General features: G+C 46.9%; 1 protein-coding gene across 1 annotated transcript in view; it reads left to right on the top strand.

Annotated features, from left to right (window-relative positions):
• The window catches only part of LOC124001638 (IQ motif and SEC7 domain-containing protein 3-like), a 71,612-nt gene that overhangs the window by 21,695 nt on the left and 30,526 nt on the right, over window positions 1-19,391 (top strand). Inside the window, 6 exon segments of the mRNA XM_046308615.1 lie at window positions 7,659-7,724; window positions 10,613-10,742; window positions 11,407-11,751; window positions 11,872-11,982; window positions 11,984-12,621; window positions 16,807-16,968. Of these exon segments, the coding sequence (XP_046164571.1) occupies window positions 7,659-7,724; window positions 10,613-10,742; window positions 11,407-11,751; window positions 11,872-11,982; window positions 11,984-12,621; window positions 16,807-16,968 (1,452 nt within the window).

Here is a 19,391-nt window from a genome sequence, read left to right as displayed (position 1 = left end):
TGGATCCTTCAACGCTGCGAGAGTTCCTGATCGCCCTCCGGGTCGTCCCCGAGGTCGGTGTTGACGTGCTTCTGGAGCCGCGCGTCGGGAGGGGGTACTGTCATGACTTCCACTGAAGTCTGCCCCTGTCCTTGTTCGAGCGGTGTTCGGCGGTCGACGTCACCGATCTTCTAGCCATCACCGATCCATTTTCCATTGGTTTTGTCTTGTCATATATCACCCCTGGTTCCAATCCCATCAATTACATGTTTTGTATTTAACCCTCATGTCCTTGTCGGTGATTGTTCGTTGCATGTATTGGTGCTTTGTATGTTTTGTTGTGCGATGAGTTTTGTACCCACTTTCTTTATTTTATTATTATTATTTATTTTTTCCCCCTCTGTTCCGTGAACTGCGGAGCCACACACACAAACAAGCATACATACAGACACACTCTAACACGTCATGACAACGCCTCTTCCCATTCAGATCCTCAAAAAGTTATACAGCTGCACCAGCGAGAGCATCTTGACTGGCTGCATCACCACTTAGTATGGCAATTGGTTGGCCTCCGACCGCAAGGTGCTACAAAGGGTAGTGGGTACGGTCCAGTACATCACTGTGACCGAGCTCCCTGCCATCCAGGACCTCTATACCAGGTGGTTTCAGAGGAAGGCCCAACAGACTCTAACCACCCAAACCACAGACTGTTCTCTCTGATAACATATGGCAAGCGTTACCAATGCACCAAGTCTGGAACCAACAGGACCCTGAACCCTTCTACCCCCCAAGTCATAAGAATTCTTAATAACACTTCTAAATAGCTGATCAAATGGCACCCGGACTACCTGCATTGACCCTTTTATGCCTAAACTCTCTTGTACTGACTCTTTGCACACACACTGGGCTTTACCCTAACATTCACACATACTTACACTGACACCCCAACACACACACACACTACATATGCACACACATACACACACACCCTAACCTTAACCCTTAGTGTTATGCAGGTGAATGAGGACCCAAAAGCGACTTAACGAAAACAGAGTCTTTATTCCAGTTATAGACAAAGGTGATAATCCTGGATATATCTAGATGAAAGCAAAACAGGAAAACTGAAATCCACTCGTCAGTAGAGAGGAAAGACTGGAGACTCGACCACAGACTGCAGGTCGCTTCGGGAAGGCACCGGCCGTAGCTGACACTGACACCTGCTCCCGCGCAGCATCTGAAGAAGGTAAATCACGACAGGGCGAAACAAGGACACAGAACAGCGAACATCATACAAGGATCCGACAAGGACAGAAGCGGAAAACAGAGGGAGAAATAGGGGCTCTAATCAGAGGGCAAAATAGGGGACAGGTGTGAAAAGAGTAAATGAGGTAGTTAGGAGAATGAGGAACAGCTGGGAGCAGGAACGGAACGATAGAGAGAGAGAGAGCGAGAGAGGGAGAGAGGGAGGGGGAGAGGGGATAGAAAGAGGGAAAGAACCTAATAAGACCAGCAGAGGGAAACGAATAGAAGGGAAGCACAGAGACAAGACATGATAACCAATGACAAAACATGACAGTACCCCCCACTCACCGAGCGCCTCCTGGCGCACTCGAGGAGGAACCCTGGCGGCAACGGAGGAAATCATCAATCAACGAACGGTCCAGCACGTCCCGAGATGGAACCCAACTCCTCTCCTCAGGACCGTAACCCTCCCAATCCACTAAGTACTGGTGACCACGTCCCGAGAACGCATGTCCATGATCTTCCGTACCTTGTAAATAGGTGCGCCCTCGACAAGGACGGGGGGGGAGGGAAGACGAACGGGGGCGCGAAGAAAAGGCTTGACACAGGAGACATGGAAGACAGGGTGGACGCGACGAAGATGTCGCGGAAGAAGCAGTCGCACAGCGACAGGATTGACGACCTGAGAGACACGGAACGGACCAATGAACCGCGGAGTCAACTTGCGAGAAGCTGTCGTAAGGGGAAGGTTACGAGTGGAAAGCCACACTCTCTGACCGCGACAATACCTAGGACTCTTAATCCTACGTTTATTGGCGGCTCTCACAGTCTGCGCCCTGTAACGGCAAAGTGCAGACCTGACCCTCCTCCAGGTGCGCTCACAACGTTGGACAAAAGCCTGAGCGGAGGGAACACTGGACTCGGCGAGCTGGGACGAGAACAGAGGAGGCTGGTACCCAAGACTACTCTGAACCGGAGATAGCCCGGTAGCAGACGAAGGAAGCGAGTTGTGAGCGTATTCTGCCCAGGGGAGCTGTTCTGCCCAAGACGCAGGGTTTCTAAAAGAAAGGCTGCGTAATATGCGACCAATCGTCTGATTGGCCCTTTCTGCTTGACCGTTAGACTGGGGATGAAAACCGGAAGAGAGACTGACGGAAGCACCAATCAAACGACAGAACTCCCTCCAAAACTGTGACGTGAATTGCGGACCTCTGTCTGAAACGGCGTCTAACGGGAGGCCATAAATTCTGAACACATTCTCAATGATGATTTGTGCCGTCTCCTTAGCGGAAGGAAGCTTAGCGAGGGGAATGAAATGTGCCGCCTTAGAGAACCTATCGACAACCGTAAGAATCACAGTCTTCCCCGCAGACGAAGGCAGACCGGTAATAAAGTCTAAGGCGATGTGAGACCATGGTCGAGAAGGAATGGGAAGCGGTCTGAGACGACCTGCAGGAGGAGAGTTACCTGACTTAGTCTGCGCGCAGTCCGAACAAGCAGCCACGAAACGGCGCGTGTCACGCTCCTGAGTAGGCCACCAAAACCGCTGCCGAATAGAAGCAAGCGTACCCCGAACGCCGGGGTGGCCAGCTAACTTGGCAGAGTGAGCCCACTGAAGAACAGCCAGACGAGTAGAGACAGGAACGAAAAGAAGGTTACTAGGACAAGCGCGCGGCGACGCAGTGTGAGTGAGTGCTTGCTTTACCTGTCTCTCAATTCCCCAGACAGTCAACTCGACAACACGCCCTTCAGGAAGAATCCCCTCGGGGTCGGTAGAAGCCACAGAAGAACTAAAGAGACGGGATAAGGCATCAGGCTTGGTGTTCTTATTACCCGGGCGATAAGAAATCACGAACTCGAAACGAGCGAAAAACAACGCCCAACGAGCTTGACGTGCATTAAGTCGTTTGGCAGAACGGATGTACTCAAGGTTCTTATGGTCAGTCCAAACGACAAAAGGAACGGTCGCCCCCTCCAACCACTGTCGCCATTCGCATAGGGCTAAGCGGATGGCGAGCAGTTCGCGGTTACCCACATCATAGTTGCGTTCCGATGGCGACAGGCGATGAGAAAAATAAGCGCAAGGATGGACCTTATCGTCAGAATGGAAGCGCTGGGATAGAATGGCTCCCACGCCCACCTCTGAAGCGTCAACTTCGACAATTAATTGTTTAGTGACGTCAGGAGTAACAAGGATAGGAGCGGATGTAAAACGCTTCTTGAGGAGATCAAAAGCTCCCTGGGCGGAACCGGACCACTTAAAGCACGTCTTGACAGAAGTAAGAGCTGTGAGAGGGGCAGCAACTTGACCGAAATTACGAATGAAACGCCGATAGAAATTAGCGAAACCTAGAAAGCGCTGCAACTCGACACGTGACCTTGGAACGGGCCAATCACTGACAGCCTGGACCTTAGCGGGATCCATCTGAATGCCTTCAGCGGAAATAACAGAACCGAGAAATGTGACAGAGGAGACATGAAAGGCGCACTTCTCAGCCTTCACGTAGAGACAATTCTCTAAAAGGCGCTGGAGTACACATCGAACGTGCTGAACATGAATCTCGAGTGACGGTGAAAAAATCAGGATATCGTCAAGGTAGACGAAAACAAAAATGTTCAGCATGTCTCTCAGTACATCATTAACTAATGCCTGAAAAACAGCTGGAGCATTAGCGAGACCGAACAGCAGAACCCGGTACTCAAAATGCCCTAACGGAGTGTTAAACGCCGTTTTCCACTCGTCCCCCTCTCTGATGCGCATGAGATGGTAAGCGTTACGAAGGTCCAACTTAGTAAAGAACCTGGCTCCCTGCAGAATTTCGAAGGCTGACGACATAAGGGGAAGCGGATAACGATTCTTAACCGTTATGTCATTCAGCCCTCGATAATCCACGCAGGGGCGCAGAGTACCGTCCTTCTTCTTAACAAAAAAAACCCCGCTCCGGCGGGAGAGGAAGAAGGCACCACGGTACCGGCGTCGAGAGAAACAGACAAATAATCCTCGAGTGTTATGCAGGTGAATGAGGACCCAAAAGCGACTTGGCGAAAACAGAGTTTTTAATCCAGTAAAGTTACTTTACAAACAAAAGGCATAATACTACTCGTAATGACGAGAACAGACTGGAGACTTGATCAAGAACTGCAGGTTGCCTCGGGAAGGCACTTGAACGTAGCAGACTCAGACACCTGCTCACCACGCAGCATCTGAGGGAAACACGACATGACAGGGCAATACATAGACACAGCACGGTGAATAATAGACAAGGATCCGACAGGACAGGAACGGAAAACAAGGGAAGAAATAGGGACTCTAATCAGGGGAAAAGATAAGGAACAGGTGTGGGAAGACTAAATGATGATTAGGGGAATAGGAACAGCTGGGAGCAGGAACGGAACGATAGAGAGAGGAGAGAGAGGGAGGGGGAGAGAGAGGGATAGAAAAAGGGAACGAACCTAATAAGACCAGCAGGGGGAAACGAACAGAAGGGAAAGCATAATGACAAGACAATCTAAGACAAAACATGACATCGAGAGCCTTACGTTCGGGAGCCGACAGAGAGTACAGTCTACCCCGAGGGGGAGTGGTCCCCGGAAGGAGATCAATACAACAATCATACGAACGGTGAGGAGGAAGGGAGTTGGCTCTGGACCGACTGAAGACCGTGCGCAGATCATGATATTCCTCCGGCACTCCTGTCAAATCACCAGGTTCCTCCTGAGAAGAGGGGACAGAAGAAACAGGAGGGATAGCAGACATTAAACACTTCACATGACAAGAAACGTTCCAGGATAGGATAGAATTACTAGACCAATTAATAGAAGGATTATGACATACTAGCCAGGGATGACCCAAAACAACAGGTGTAAAAGGTGAACGAAAATCAAATCAAGGAAATGGTCTCACTGTGGTTACCAGATACTGTGAGGGTTAAAGGTAGTGTCTCACATCTGATACTGGGGAGAAGACTACCATCTAAGGCGAACATGGGCGTGGGCTTCCCTAACTGTCTGAGAGGAATGTCATGTTTCCGAGCCCATGCTTCGTCCATAAAACAACCCTCAGCCCCAGAGTCTATCAAGGCACTGCAAGAAGCAGCCGAACCGGTCCAGCGTAGATGGACCGACAAGGTAGTACAGGATCTTGATGGAGAGACCTGAGTAGTAGCGCTCACCAGTAGCCCTCCGCTTACTGATGAGCTCTGGCTTTTACTGGACATGAAATGACAAAATGTCCAGCAGAACCGCAATAGAGGCAAAGGCGGTTGGTGATCCTCCGTTCCCTCTCCTTAGTCGAGATGCGAATACCTCCCAGCTGCATGGGCTCAGTCTCTGAGCCGGAGGGAGGAGATGGTTGAGATGCGGAGAGGGGGAACACCGTTAACGCGAGCTCTCTTCCACGAGCTCGGTGACGAAGATCTACCCGTCGTTCTATGCGGATGGCGAGTGCAAACAAAGAGTCCACGCTGGAAGGAACCTCCCGGGAGAGAATCTCATCTTTAACCTCAGCGTGGAGTCCCTCCAGAAAACAAGCGAGCAACGCCGGCTCGTTCCAGTCACTAGAGGCAGCAAGAGTGCGAAACTCTATAGAGTAATCCGTTATGGATCGATCACCTTGACATAGGGAAGCCAGGGCCCTAGAAGCCTCCTTACCAAAAACTGAACGATCAAAAACCCGTATCATCTCCTCTTTAAAGTTCAGATAATTGTTAGAACAATCAGCCCTTGCCTCCCAGATAACTGTGCCCCACTCCCGAGCCCGACCAGTAAGGAGTGAAATGACGTAAGCAATCCGAGCTCTCTCTCTTGAGTATGTGTTGGGTTGGAGAGAGAACACAATATCACACTGGGTGAGAAAGGAGCGGCACTCAGTGGGCTGCCCAGAGTAACATGGTGGGTTATTAACCCTAGGTTCCGGAGACTCGGAAGACCAGGAAGTAGCTGGTGGCACGAGACGAAGACTCTGAAACTGTCCTGAGAGGTCGGAAACCTGAGCGGCCAGGGTCTCAACGGCATGACTAGCAGCAGACAATTCCTGCTCGTGTCTGCCGAGCATTGCTCCCTGGATCTCGACGGCAGTGTTGCGAGAATCCGTAGGTGCTGGGTCCATACTTGGTCGGATCCTTCTGTTATGCAGGTGAATGAGGACCCAAAAGCGACTTAACGAAAACAGAGTCTTTATTCCAGTTATAGACAAAGGTGATAATCCTGGATATATCTAGATGAAAGCAAAACAGGAAAACTGAAATCCACTCGTCAGTAGAGAGGAAAGACTGGAGACTCGACCACAGACTGCAGGTCGCTTCGGGAAGGCACCGGCCGTAGCTGACACTGACACCTGCTCCCGCGCAGCATCTGAAGAAGGTAAATCACGACAGGGCGAAACAAGGACACAGAACAGCGAACATCATACAAGGATCCGACAAGGACAGAAGAGGAAAACAGAGGGAGAAATAGGGGCTCTAATCAGAGGGCAAAATAGGGGACAGGTGTGAATAGAGTGAATGAGGTAGTTAGGAGAATGAGGAACAGCTGGGAGCAGGAACAGAACGATAGAGAGAGAGAGAGCGAGAGAGGGAGAGAGGGAGGGGGAGAGAGGGATAGAAAGAGGGAAAGAACCTAATAAGACCAGCAGAGGGAAACGAATAGAAGGGAAGCACAGAGACAAGACATGATAACCAATGACAAAACATGACACTTAGGCTAAACTTAACCCCAAATCCCTAACCCTAAGCCTAAAACTATACCTAACCTTAACTCCTAACTCTAAACGTAATCGTAACCCCTAACCCTAACCTTAATTGTAACTCTAATTGTAACCCTAAACATAAAAATATCATTAAGTCTGCATTGTTGGAAAATAACCCTTAAGTAAGCATTTCACTGTTGTTCTACACCTGTCGTCTACGAAGCATGTGATACTTAAAAATTACAAATATTATTTTTAGTTGTATTGTTTGTACTGTATATCGTATAATTGTTTATTGTGTGACTGTCCTGGTCTATCAGTGTATCAATGTTTTGTTACTTGTCACTGCACATGTGTGCATATGAATGAGTGTGTGTGTGTGTGTGTGTGTGTGTGTGTGTGTGTGTGTGTGTGTGTGTGTGTGTGTGTGTGTGTGTGTGTGTGTGTGTGTGTGTGTGTGTGTGTGTGTGTGTGTGTGTGTGTGTGTGTGTGTGTGTGTGTGTGTGTGTGTGTGTAAGAGGGAGCGAGAGAGATAGAGAGAGAGTAGCCATCTGAGTAACCATCTGTACTTGTTAAATCTTACTAAAACAACAGATATGTCTGATGTCTCAATTATTTTGATGGAGATAATAAGGTTTGTGTGTGTTGAGAGTTTAGTTCTGATTAAACTCTGCTCTAATACCATAAGAGTAAAATAACTCTTTCCAACTCTCTGCCCCCTCTCCTCTCCTCCACCTCTCTTCCTCTACAGGAGTCAGACAATACTACATCAGTTCTGCTGTCCTGCCCCAGAGGCTGCTCCCACTGGCTCCTCCAGGTAAGGTTGAAATCTGAACTCTGAAATCACTCTATCGCAATCTCTTTTTCTCTGCCTCTTCCTCTGTGACTTTCTCAGTCTATTAGCTGTTCTTCTTTTTTTTCTTCTGCCCACCTTTCTCTCTCTCTCTTTCTTTCTTTTTTTCTTTCTTTCTCATTTCATCGTCCCTCTCTCCAGTCTACCCTGCAGTGCCATTACTGATTCTCTCAGAGGGGCTATCTAATGGCTCTGTGATTGTGCCCCTGTGGAACTCCCTTTAGTTTGTCTGTATGTGTCTGTGTGTGCTGCTCAAGCCATGTCCACACACTACACAAATGCCATCAGACTCCTTCTCTGTCTGTGTGTGGGTGCGTAGTAGTGAAAGTGCTGCCAGTGACTGATTCAACCTATCTAGCCCTAAAGAGGTTGGAGGGAGCAGAGCAATGTTGTCATTACATTTTATGTCTATGAACTGGGAGTAGAGAAGTCAAGACCAAAACCGGGGGGAGGGGAGATACTGAGTTAAGACAGAGACTGCGAGTGGGGCGAGAGGTCCAAGACTGAGTCAAGGCGATAATAAATAAATGTGTCATGAAATGAGTGTGGATATTTGGCCTGGCGAAGTGGTTTAATGCAGGGAGATCGTTCAAGATTGACGTCGAAATTGGACGTTTATCCATGTCCTGATGAGGTTGGGAAATGTCTTCAAAACCAGCCACTAAGGGTAACTATGATCGCTATTACCATCAAGTAGACTTGGATTTTGATAGCGTGTTGATGAGTGTCTAACCTTAATGTTTTAACCCTGTCCCAAACCTTAACCATTACCATAACCATTCAGAACGAGTGCATAAACTTAACCCTTAACTTCGAAATTTGAAGTTTGGATAAATGGAACAATACAGTGCAGCAGGAGGAACGATACAGAGCAGCAGGAGGAACGATACAGAGCAGCAGGAGGAACGATACAGAGCAGCAGGAGGAACGATACAGAGCAGCAGGAGGAACGATACAGTGCAGCAGGAGGAACGATACAGTGCAGCAGGAGGAACGATACAGAGCAGCAGGAGGAACGATACAGAGCAGCAGGAGGAACGATACAGAGCAGCAGGAGGAACGATACAGAACAGCAGGAGGAACGATACAAAGCAGCAGGAACGATACAAAGCAGCAGGAGGAACGAAACAAAGCAGCAGGAGGAACGATATCGAGCAGCAGGAGAAACGATATCGAGCAGCAGGAGGAACGATACAGAGCAGCAGGAGGAACGATACAGAGCAGCAGGAGGAACGATACAGAGCAGCAGGAGGAACAATACAGAACAGCAGGAGGAACGATACAAAGCAGCAGGAACGATACAAAGCAGCAGGAGGAACGATACAAAGCAGCAGGAGGAACGATATCGAGCAGCAGGAGAAACGATATCGAGCAGCAGGAGGAACGATATAGAGAAGCAGGAGGAACGATGTAGAGAAGCAGGAGGAACTATACAGAGCAGCAGGAGGAACTATACAGAGCAGCTGTTGTTATGCAGTGAGACTGTGAGAGCTTGTTGGCTTTATGCTCTGACTGAATTTGATTTGATTTGAATGTGAGCTGATAGTTATGGTCTCGGCTAGTCTCAGGAAGAAATTACGAGTCCTCATTGTCCGAGACTGAGTCAAGGCAGAGTAAAAATATACCCGACACCGAGACAAGACCGAGACACTAAATATGTGGTCTCAAGACCGGACTCTAGACGGCCTACTACAATACCGTTGCATATTATCTATCTAAAATAAGATTGGGGTCATCGCTCTATCGTATTTTAGATATAATTGTGCGTGTCTGTTTGTGTATGTACAGGTGTGTTTGTGTGTCCTCTGGCTGTAGGTCTCTGTGCGGCTCTTGAGTGATGTGAGATGACAGATGTTAATTTCTCTTTCACTGTGACAGAGGAGGAGGCGGAAACACCAGTGTGTGTGTGTGTGTGTGTGTGTGTGTGTGTGTGTGTGTGTGTGTGTGTGTGTGTGTGTGTGTGTGTGTGTGTGTGTGTGTGTGTGTGTGTGTGTGTGTGTGTGTGTGTGAAGCAGGAGTACTATTAAATAGCCATTACTGTCCATATCCACTTGTCTGTTAAAGCCTTAAATACATTTGAATGTACTTTGTTGTATTCTGATGCAGTGCTGAGGCATGATGGTGTTTTTAATAGAGTCTTACTAAAATGCAGCCTCCAGCATGCACCAAACACACACACACACACACACACACACACACACACACACACACACACACACACACACACACACACACACACACACACACACACACACACACACACACACACACACACACACACACACACACACACACACACACACACACACACACAGTGTGTCAGGCTGTGTTAGCTGAATAGCAGAACCAGAGAAGAACATTATTGATGTAGTCATTATTTAAGCATGAGCAGTCTTTGCTTTTATACAGTAGCTGTGGTGTTAGAGCTGGCTTATATAACAACTGAAAGACTAAGAAAGATAAGTAAAGGACACACACATACACACACATACATACGTACGTTCAAAAGTTTGGGGTCACTTAGAAATGTCCTTGTTTTTGAAAGAAAAGCTATTTTTTTGGTCCATTAAAATAACATCAAATTGATCAGAAATACAGTGTAGACATTGTTCATGTTGTAAATGACTATTGTAGCTGGAAACGGCAGATTTTTTATGGAATATCTACATAGGCGTACAGAGGCCCGTTATCAGCAACCATCACTCCTCAAATCAAATTGTATTTGTCACATACACATGGTTAGCAGATGTTAATGCGAGTGTAGCGAAATGCAGTGACCCCAAACATTTGAACGGTAGTGTACATACACACGTTTTCCCAGGGGTTGAAGGTGAGTGTTGTTGTTTCCATAGTGATGGGCAGCTGCTGAGTCTGGAGGGCGGGAATTCCTCCAGCGGACAGGAAAGAGAGGGGTCGGGGGGTGTGGCTCGGAGAGAAGGACCCAGCGACTACGAACTTGCCCTGGAGAACAAGACCAAACAGGTGTGTGTGCAGCGGGATACAGGCCGGCAGAAACGGACCAGGCTGCTGCCTGTGTGTTTCTTTCTCTCTCTCTCCCCCCCTTCTCTGCATCTCCTTCCCACTCCCCCTCTCTCTGAGTCTCAGAGAAAGTAAAAGGGGATTGCTTGCTGAATAGAGATGTCGGATCTTAATTTGTGAAATGTTAAGTATTATGTGGATTGTAATTATTGGGCATTTTTGTAGGGGTGGATCCATTTTTCGTACGGGAAAATCTAGTCTGAAATTTTTAAGTGGAAATGGCAAACTTAAAAAGCCTTTTAAAACCTTTTAAATCTCCTGCATTGCAGGAAAGTTGTCCTGCAACAGGGTGATCAAATTAAGATCCTACATCTGTATGTGAAACAGAAGAATGTCTTAATAAAATAGCTTTCTTTTTGTCTTCTGTTTCCCTGAAACACAGTGATGTAGTGATTGGTGTCTGTGATGAAGAGGGATTGGAGTCTGTTGTACTGTTTTAGGAGAGGAGAGCTTGTCCTGCTATCCTTTTATTTTGGAGAAATATCCAGTTTAACAAATGGAGGCTTGTAGCATTGCTCTGTGACTACAATATCCCTCCCCCCCAAAACCTTACTAACAATATTTTTCTCTGTTCTTCTCTTTCCTCTCTCTCCCTCTCTGTTTGTAGATAGAGGAGTTGGAACAGAGGTACGGTGGCCACCTGGTGTCGCGGCGCGCTGCGTGTTGTATTCAGATGGCGTTCCGTCAGTACCAGCTCAGTAAGAACTTCCAGAAGATCCGTAACTCTCTGTCAGAGAGCAAGTTGCCACGCCGCATCTCCCTGCGCCGGCCCAACCCCAGCCGGAACCAAAAATCCACCCAGCGACACAGCTTCCTTTTAGAGACCGGGAGACCCCCCCTGCGCCCCAAAACACCCCCACCACCCCCTTCACGCTCCACCTCCCTGCCCCCCTCCCCCGCCACGGGCCCCGGGCCCTCACTCACACAGCTGGAGGACTGCTTCTCAGAGCAGGTGAGCTTTATATGTAGCACTTTAGCCTAGCGTAGTCTAGCATCAGTAAACAGTAAGCCTAGCGTAGCATCATAAAACTTACAGGTGTTCCAATGACTCGTATTATGATTCTTATTCCAGGTACGCTCACTGGCCCATTCGATAGACGAGGCCCTGCGTGGGTGGAGCCTGTCGGAAGGGGTTGAGGGGGGGACAGCGGGGCTGCTGATGGACCCCGGGGGCGTTTCGGATGGCTGCACAGAGTGCCTGCATGCCTCGCAGTGCCAGCTCCCTGCTCATGGCCTTCAGAGACGTCACCGTTCACATCGACACCAACAACTACACTGTCTCCACGACTACCACCTCCACAACCACTGCTACCCACGGCAACACAGGGGCAGGAGCGGGAGGGAGCAGGCAAGTCTCAGTGGATGGGGGAGAGAGGGGAGGAGGGGTGAGGACTCAATCAACAACCTCCCAGCTAAGGGGTGAGGCGGAGTTTCCTGCCCCCCCTCCCAGTGAGTTGTTGGAGGGAGGAGGGTCGAGAAGGGGGTCAACTGTGACAGAGCAGGGTGGAGAGATGTTGAGGCAGTGTGGCTCAGAGAGACTCAGTTCCACCTCCACCTCTACCTCAGCCCAGTCTAACCAGTATACCACTCAGTCATCCTATTCCCAGTACCCCCAGTACTCCACATACCCCAAGGCTCATCACCCCCAGTCCCAGCCAGGGTCCCAGTCAACCAGGGACCCCACCTCTGAGGCTCTCCAGGCCCTGGTCCTCTCTCTGCCTAGAGACCGCTGCCAGGACCCTACCTCCTGCCGATCCCCCACACTCTCCACTGATACGCATCGCAAACGACTCTATCGCATTGGACTCAACCTCTTCAACGTGTGAGTGCACACACACACACACATATGCATGCAAATACAAATACGCAAATACTTTATATACCTAATACCAGGGTTGTGTTCAATTACGAATTTTGGAATTGACTCCCATTCAACTCATGATTTGAAATTTTAATTGAATTGGCCACAACCCACAGGATGTAGAATTTGAATTTGAGTGACAGGAAGTAGAATTTAATTCAGTACAATTCAAAGAAATTCCTTTCAGTCATAGAACATGAGAGTTTCATTTAATCTGAAAGGTCAACCTTCCAGGTACCAAAGAATATGTAATTCTCTGGAAACAATCAAATCAAATCAAATTTTATTTGTCACATACACATGGTTAGCAGATGTTAATGCGAGTGTAGCGAAATGCTTGTGCTTCTAGTTCCGACAATGCAGTGATAACCAACAAGTAATCTAACTAACAATTCCAAAACTACTGTCTTATACACAGTGTAAGGGGATAAGGAACATGTACATAAGGATATATGAATGAGTGATGGTACAGAGCAGCATACAGTAGATGGTATCGAGTACAGTATATACATATGAGATGAGTGTGTAGACAAAGTAAACAAAGTGGCATAGTTAAAGTGGCTAGTGATACATGTGTTACATAAGGATGCAGTCGATGTTGTAGAGTACAGTATATACATATGCATATGAGATGAATAATGTAGGGTAAGTAACATTATATAAGGTAGCATTGTTTAAAGTGGCTAGTGATATATTTACATCATTTCCATCAATTCCCATTATTAAAATGGCTGGAGTTGGGTCAGTGTCAGTGTCAGTGTGTTGGCTGCAGCCACTCAATGTTAGTGGTGGCTATTTAACAGTCTGATGGCCTTGAGATAGAAGCTGTTTTTCAGTCTCTCGGTCCCAGCTTTGATGCACCTGTACTGACCTCGCCTTCTGGATGATAGCGGGGTGAACAGGCAGTGGTTCGGGTGGTTGATGTCCTTGATGATCTTTATGGCCTTCCTGTAACAACGGGTGGTGTAGGTGTCCTGGAGGGCAGGTAGTTTGCCCCCGGTGATGCGTTGTGCAGTCCTCACTACCCTCTGGAGAGCCTTACGGTTGAGGGCGGAGCAGTTGCCGTACCAGGCGGTGATACAGCCCGCCAGGATGCTCTCGATTGTGCATCTGTAGAAGTTTGTGAGTGCTTTTGGTGACAAGCCGAATTTTTCAGCCTCCTGAGGTTGAATAGGCGCTGCGCCTTCTTCACGACGCTGTCAGTGTGAGTGGACCAATTCAGTTTGTCTGTGATGTGTATGCCGAGGAACTTAAAACTAGCTACCCTCTCCACTACTGTTCCATCGATGTGGATAGGGGGTGTTCCCTCTGCTGTTTCCTGAAGTCCACAATCATCTCCTTAGTTTTGTTGACGTTGAGTGTGAGGTTATTTTCCTGACACCACACTCCAAGGGCCCTCACCTCCTCCCTGTAGGCCGTCTCGTCGTTGTTGGTAATCAAGCCTACCACTGTTGTGTCGTCCGCAAACTTGATGATTGAGTTGGAGGCGTGCGTGGCCACGCAGTCGTGGGTGAACAGGGAGTACAGGAGAGGGCTCAGAACGCACCCTTGTGGGGCCCCGTGTTGAGGATCAGCGGGGAGGAGATGTTGTTGCCTACCCTCACCACCTGGGGGCGGCCCGTCAGGAAGTCCAGTACCCAGTTGCACAGGGCGGGTCGAGACCCAGGGTCTCGAGCTTGATGACGAGCTTGGAGGGTACTATGGTGTTGAATGCCGAGCTGTAGTCGATGAACAGCATTCTCACATAGGTATTCCTCTTGTCCAGGTGGGTTAGGGCAGTGTGCAGTGTGGTTGAGATTGCATCGTCTGTGGACCTATTTGGGCGGTAAGCAAATTGGAGTGGGTCTAGGGTGTCAGGTAGGGTGGAGGTGATATGGTCCTTGACTAGTCTCTCAAAGCACTTCATGATGACGGAAGTGAGTGCTACGGGGCGGTAGTCGTTTAGCTCAGTTACCTTAGCTTTCTTGGGAACAGGAACAATGGTGGCCCTCTTGAAGCATGTGGGAACAGCAGACTGGTATAGGGATTGATTGAATATGTCCGTAAACACACCGGCCAGCTGGTCTGCGCATGCTCGGAGGCGCGGCTGGGGATGCCGTCTGGGCCTGCAGCCTTGCGAGGGTTAACACGTTTAAATGTCTTACTCACCTCGGCTGCAGTGAAGGAGAGACTGCATGTTTCCGTTGCAGGCCGTGTCAGTGGCACTGTATTGTCCTCAAAGCGGGCAAAAGTTATTTAGTCTGCCTGGGAGCAAGACATCCTGGTCCGTGACTGGGCTGGATTTCATCTTGTAGTCCGTGATTGACTGTAGACCCTGCCACATGCCTCTTGTGTCTGAGCCATTGAATTGAGATTCCACTTTGTCTCTGTACTGACGCTTAGCTTGTTTGATAGCCTTACGGAGGGAATAGCTGCACTGTTTGTATTCAGTCATGTTGCCAGACACCTTGCCCTGATTAAAAGCAGTGGTTCGCGCTTTCAGTTTCACGCGAATGCTGCCATCAATCCACGTTTCTGGTTAGGGAATGTTTTTATCGTTGCTATGGGAACGACATCTTCGACGCACGTTCTAATGAACTCACACCGAATCAGCGTATTCGTCAATATTCCCATCTGGCGCAATACGAAACATGTCCCAGTCCACGTGATGGAAGCAGTCTTGGAGTGTAGAGTCAGCTTGTTCTGACCAGCGTTGGACAGACCTCAGCGTGGGAGCCTCTTGTTTTAATTTCTGTCTGTAGGCAGGGATCAGCAAAATGGAGTCGTGGTCAGCTTTTCCGAAAGGGGGCGGGGCAGGGCCTTATATGCGTCGCGGAAGTTAGAGTAACAATGATCCAAGGTTTTACCACCCCTGGTTGCGCAATCGATATGCTGATAAAATTTAGGGAGTCTTGTTTTCAGATTGGCTTTGTTAAAATCCCCAGCTACAATGAATGCAGCCTCCGGATAAATGTTTTCCAGTTTGCAAAGAGTTAAATAAAGTTCGTTCAGAGCCATCGATGTGTCTGCTTGGGGGGGGGATATATACGGCTGTGATTATAATCGAAGAGAATTCTCTTGGAAGATAATGCGGTCTACATTTGATTGTGAGGAATTCTAAATCAGGTGAACAGAAGGATTTGAGTTCCTGTATGTTTTCTTCATCACACCATGTCCCGTTAGTCATGAGGCATACGCCCCCTCCACTCTTCTTACCAGAGAGATGTTTGTTTCTGTCGGCGCGATGCGTGGAGAAAAAAAATTCGGCTTGTCACCAAAAACAATGTACTCTTGTTCATGTACTCTTTAACCTTAGTGCTTAGAATAGCCAATTATATTTCAACCAACCATTTCATTTGTTTGGCTTGTTTTTAAGGGTCAACTTGATGGTCAAACTAATGCATTCTGGGAAAAGTAGTATTTCCCCCATATTAAAACAAATGTAAGGGATTAATGAAATATGATAACCTATAATATTTGCATACAGGTTTCCCATGGGCACACAATGGTTGAATCAACGTTGTTTCCACGTCATTTAAATGAAATTACGTTGAACCAACGTGGAGTAGACGTTGAATTGATGTCTGTGCCCAGTGGGTTTGTTTTCCTTGATCATTCCTTTTAAGAGTTAGTCCTGAAAATCAATTGCTTCAACAATATTTTATATGCATGTATATAACGACATGTTTGGTGTTTTATAATAATATATGCCATTTAGCAGACGCTTTTATCCAAAGCGACTTACAGTCATGTGTGCATACATTCTACGTTTATGTACAAGATGCATATTTGTATAGACTATACCTAAAATTTCCTTTAATTAAAATAAAAATTGCAATTCTGCATCCTGTTTACTACTTCAATTGAAATTCAATAATTTAATTGGAATTTATGAGGCATCCTCAATTCAATTCCCTGACACACACAGGGTCGAATTGTCCTTTAGCTACTCACAGAATTATTCACAGAACAGGTATCTGGTCTAGAAAAGGGAGAGAGAGGTGTTCTCTATATATAGTGGTACATACTGTTGGCCTGCAACCTGTAGTTAATGTAAATTAGCTAAAGTGCTTCACTGATAGAGTTGCCTGTTACTTTACGGTCCTATCCACATCCACCCACACACACATGCATATGCCAATATTGTGCTGTCTATCTCTGCTGTAGGAACCCAGAGCGAGGCATCCACTTCCTGATCACCCGTGGTTTTGTCCCAGACACGCCCATGGGCGTGGCCCACTTCCTGCTACAGAGGAAGGGCCTGAGCCGACAGATGATTGGAGAGTTCCTGGGGAACAGTAAGCTACTCTTCAACAGAGATGTCCTGGAGTGAGTCCACACACAAAATATAGCACACACACATGCACAGACAACCACACATACACACTTGAATGCATGCATACGGCATATACAATATGTTTTACACATACAGTAGGGTCTGGAATGATTGGATCCCTTAATAAAGATGGGCATAAAAGACTGTACAAATACTTAGCTACTGTATATTGTATGCTGTGGTGGAAAAAGTACCCGATCGTCATACTTGAGTATAAGTAAAGATAACTTAATAGAGGATGAAAAAGTAAAAATTGAAAGTTACCCAGTAAAATTCTACTTGAATAAAAGTCTAAAAGTATTTGATTTTAAATATACTTAAGTATCAAAAGTAAAAGTATGAATCATTTAAAATTCCTTATATTAAGTAAACCAGACAGCGCCATTTTCTTGTTTTATTTATTTATTTATTTATGGATAGCCAGGGGCACACTCCAACACTCAGACATAATTAACAAACAAAGCATGTGTGCTATGAGTCCGCCAGATCAGAGGCACAAGGGTTGACCAGGGAGGTTCTCTTGATAAGTGCGTGAATTTGACCATTTTCCTATCCTGTTAAGAAATCAAAATGTAAAGAGTACTTTTGGGTGTCAGGGAAAATGTATGGAGTAAAAAGTACATTATTTTCTTTAGGGATGTAGTGAAGTAAAAGTAAAAGTAGTCAAAATTACAGATACCCCCAAAAACGACTTAACTTCAGTCGTGGCCAAAAGTTTTGAGAATGACACAAATATAAATTTTCACAAAGTCTGCTGTCTCAGTTTGTATGATGGCAATTTGCATATACTCCAGAATGTGATGAAGAGTGATCAGATGAAATGCAATTAATTGCAAAGTTCCTCTTTGCCATGCAAATGAACTGAATCCCCAAAAGACATTTCCACTGCATTTCAGCCCTGCCACAAAAGGACCAGTTGACATCATGTCAGTGATTCTCTCGTTAACACAGGTGTGAGTGTTGACGAGGACAAGGCTGGAGATCACTCTGTCATGCTGATTGAGTTAGAATAACAGATTGGAAGCTTCAAAAGGAGGGTGGTGTTTGGAATCATTGTTTTTCCTCAGTCAATCATGGTTAACTGCAAGGAAACACGTGCCGTCATCATTGATTTGCACAAAAAGGGCTTCACAGACAAGGATATTGCCCGTAAGATTGCACCTAAATCAAAAATGTATCGGATCATCAAGAACTTCAAGGAGAGCAGTTCAATTGTTGTGAAAAAGGCTTCAGGGCACCCAAGAAAGTCCAGCAAGCTCCAGGACCGTCTCCTTAAGTTGATTCAGCTGCGGGATCGGCGCACCACCAGTACAGAACTTGCTAAGGAATGGCAGCAGGCAGGTGTGAGTTCATCTGCACGCACAGTGAGGTGAAGACTTTTGAAGGGTGGCCTGGTGTCAAGAAGGGCAGCAAAGAAGCCACTTCTCTCCAGGAAAAACATCAGGGACAGACTGATATTCTGCAAAAGGTACAGGGATTGGACTGCTGAGGACTGGGGTAAAGTCATTTTCTCTGATGAATCCCATTTCCGATTGTTTGGGGCATCTGGAAAAAAGCGTGTCCAGAGAAGACAAGGTGAGCGCTACCATCAGTCCTGTGTCATGCCAACAGTAAAGCATCCTGAGACCATTCATGTGTGGGGTTTCTTCTCAGCCAAGGGAGTGGGCTCACTCACAATTGTGCCTAAGAACACAGCCATGAATAAAGAATGGTACCAACACATCCTCCAAGAGCAACTTCTCCCAACCATCCAGGAACAGTTTGGTGACGAACAATGCCTTTTCCAGCATGATGGAGCACCTTGCCATAAGGCAAAAGTGATAACTAAGTGGCTCGGGGAACAAAACATTGATATTTTGGTTCCATGGCCAGGAAACTCCCCAGACCTTAATCCCATTGAGAACTTGTGGTCCATCCTCAAGAGGAGGGTGGACAACCAAAATCCCACAAATTCTGACAAACTCCAAACATTGATTATGCAAGAATGGGCTGCCATCAGTCAGGATGTGGCCCATAAGTTAATTGACAGCATGCCAGGGCGGATTGTAGCAGTCTGGAAAAGGAAAGGTCAACACTGCAAATATTGACTCTTTGTATCAACTTCATGTAATTGTCAATAAAATCATTTGACACTTATGAAATGCTTGTAATTATACTTCAGTATTCCATAGTAACATCTGAGAAAAATATCTAAAGACACTGAAGCAGCAAACTTTGTGGAAATTAATATTTGTGTCATTGTCACGCCTTGGTCTTAGTATTTTGTGTTTTCTTTAATTATTTGTTCAGGCCAGGGTGTGACATGGGTTTATTGTATTTTCGTATTGGGGTTGTATTTCGTGGGTGATTGTTCCTGTCTCTGTGTAGTGTTCACCAGACAGGCTGTAATAGGTTTCACGTTCCGTTTGTTGTTTTT

Source organism: Oncorhynchus gorbuscha, linkage group LG02, assembly GCF_021184085.1.
Source record: "Oncorhynchus gorbuscha isolate QuinsamMale2020 ecotype Even-year linkage group LG02, OgorEven_v1.0, whole genome shotgun sequence".
Lineage (NCBI taxonomy): Eukaryota > Metazoa > Chordata > Actinopteri > Salmoniformes > Salmonidae > Oncorhynchus > Oncorhynchus gorbuscha.
Note: the sequence above shows the minus strand (reverse complement) of the source record. Positions and strands in the feature narration are given on the sequence as shown.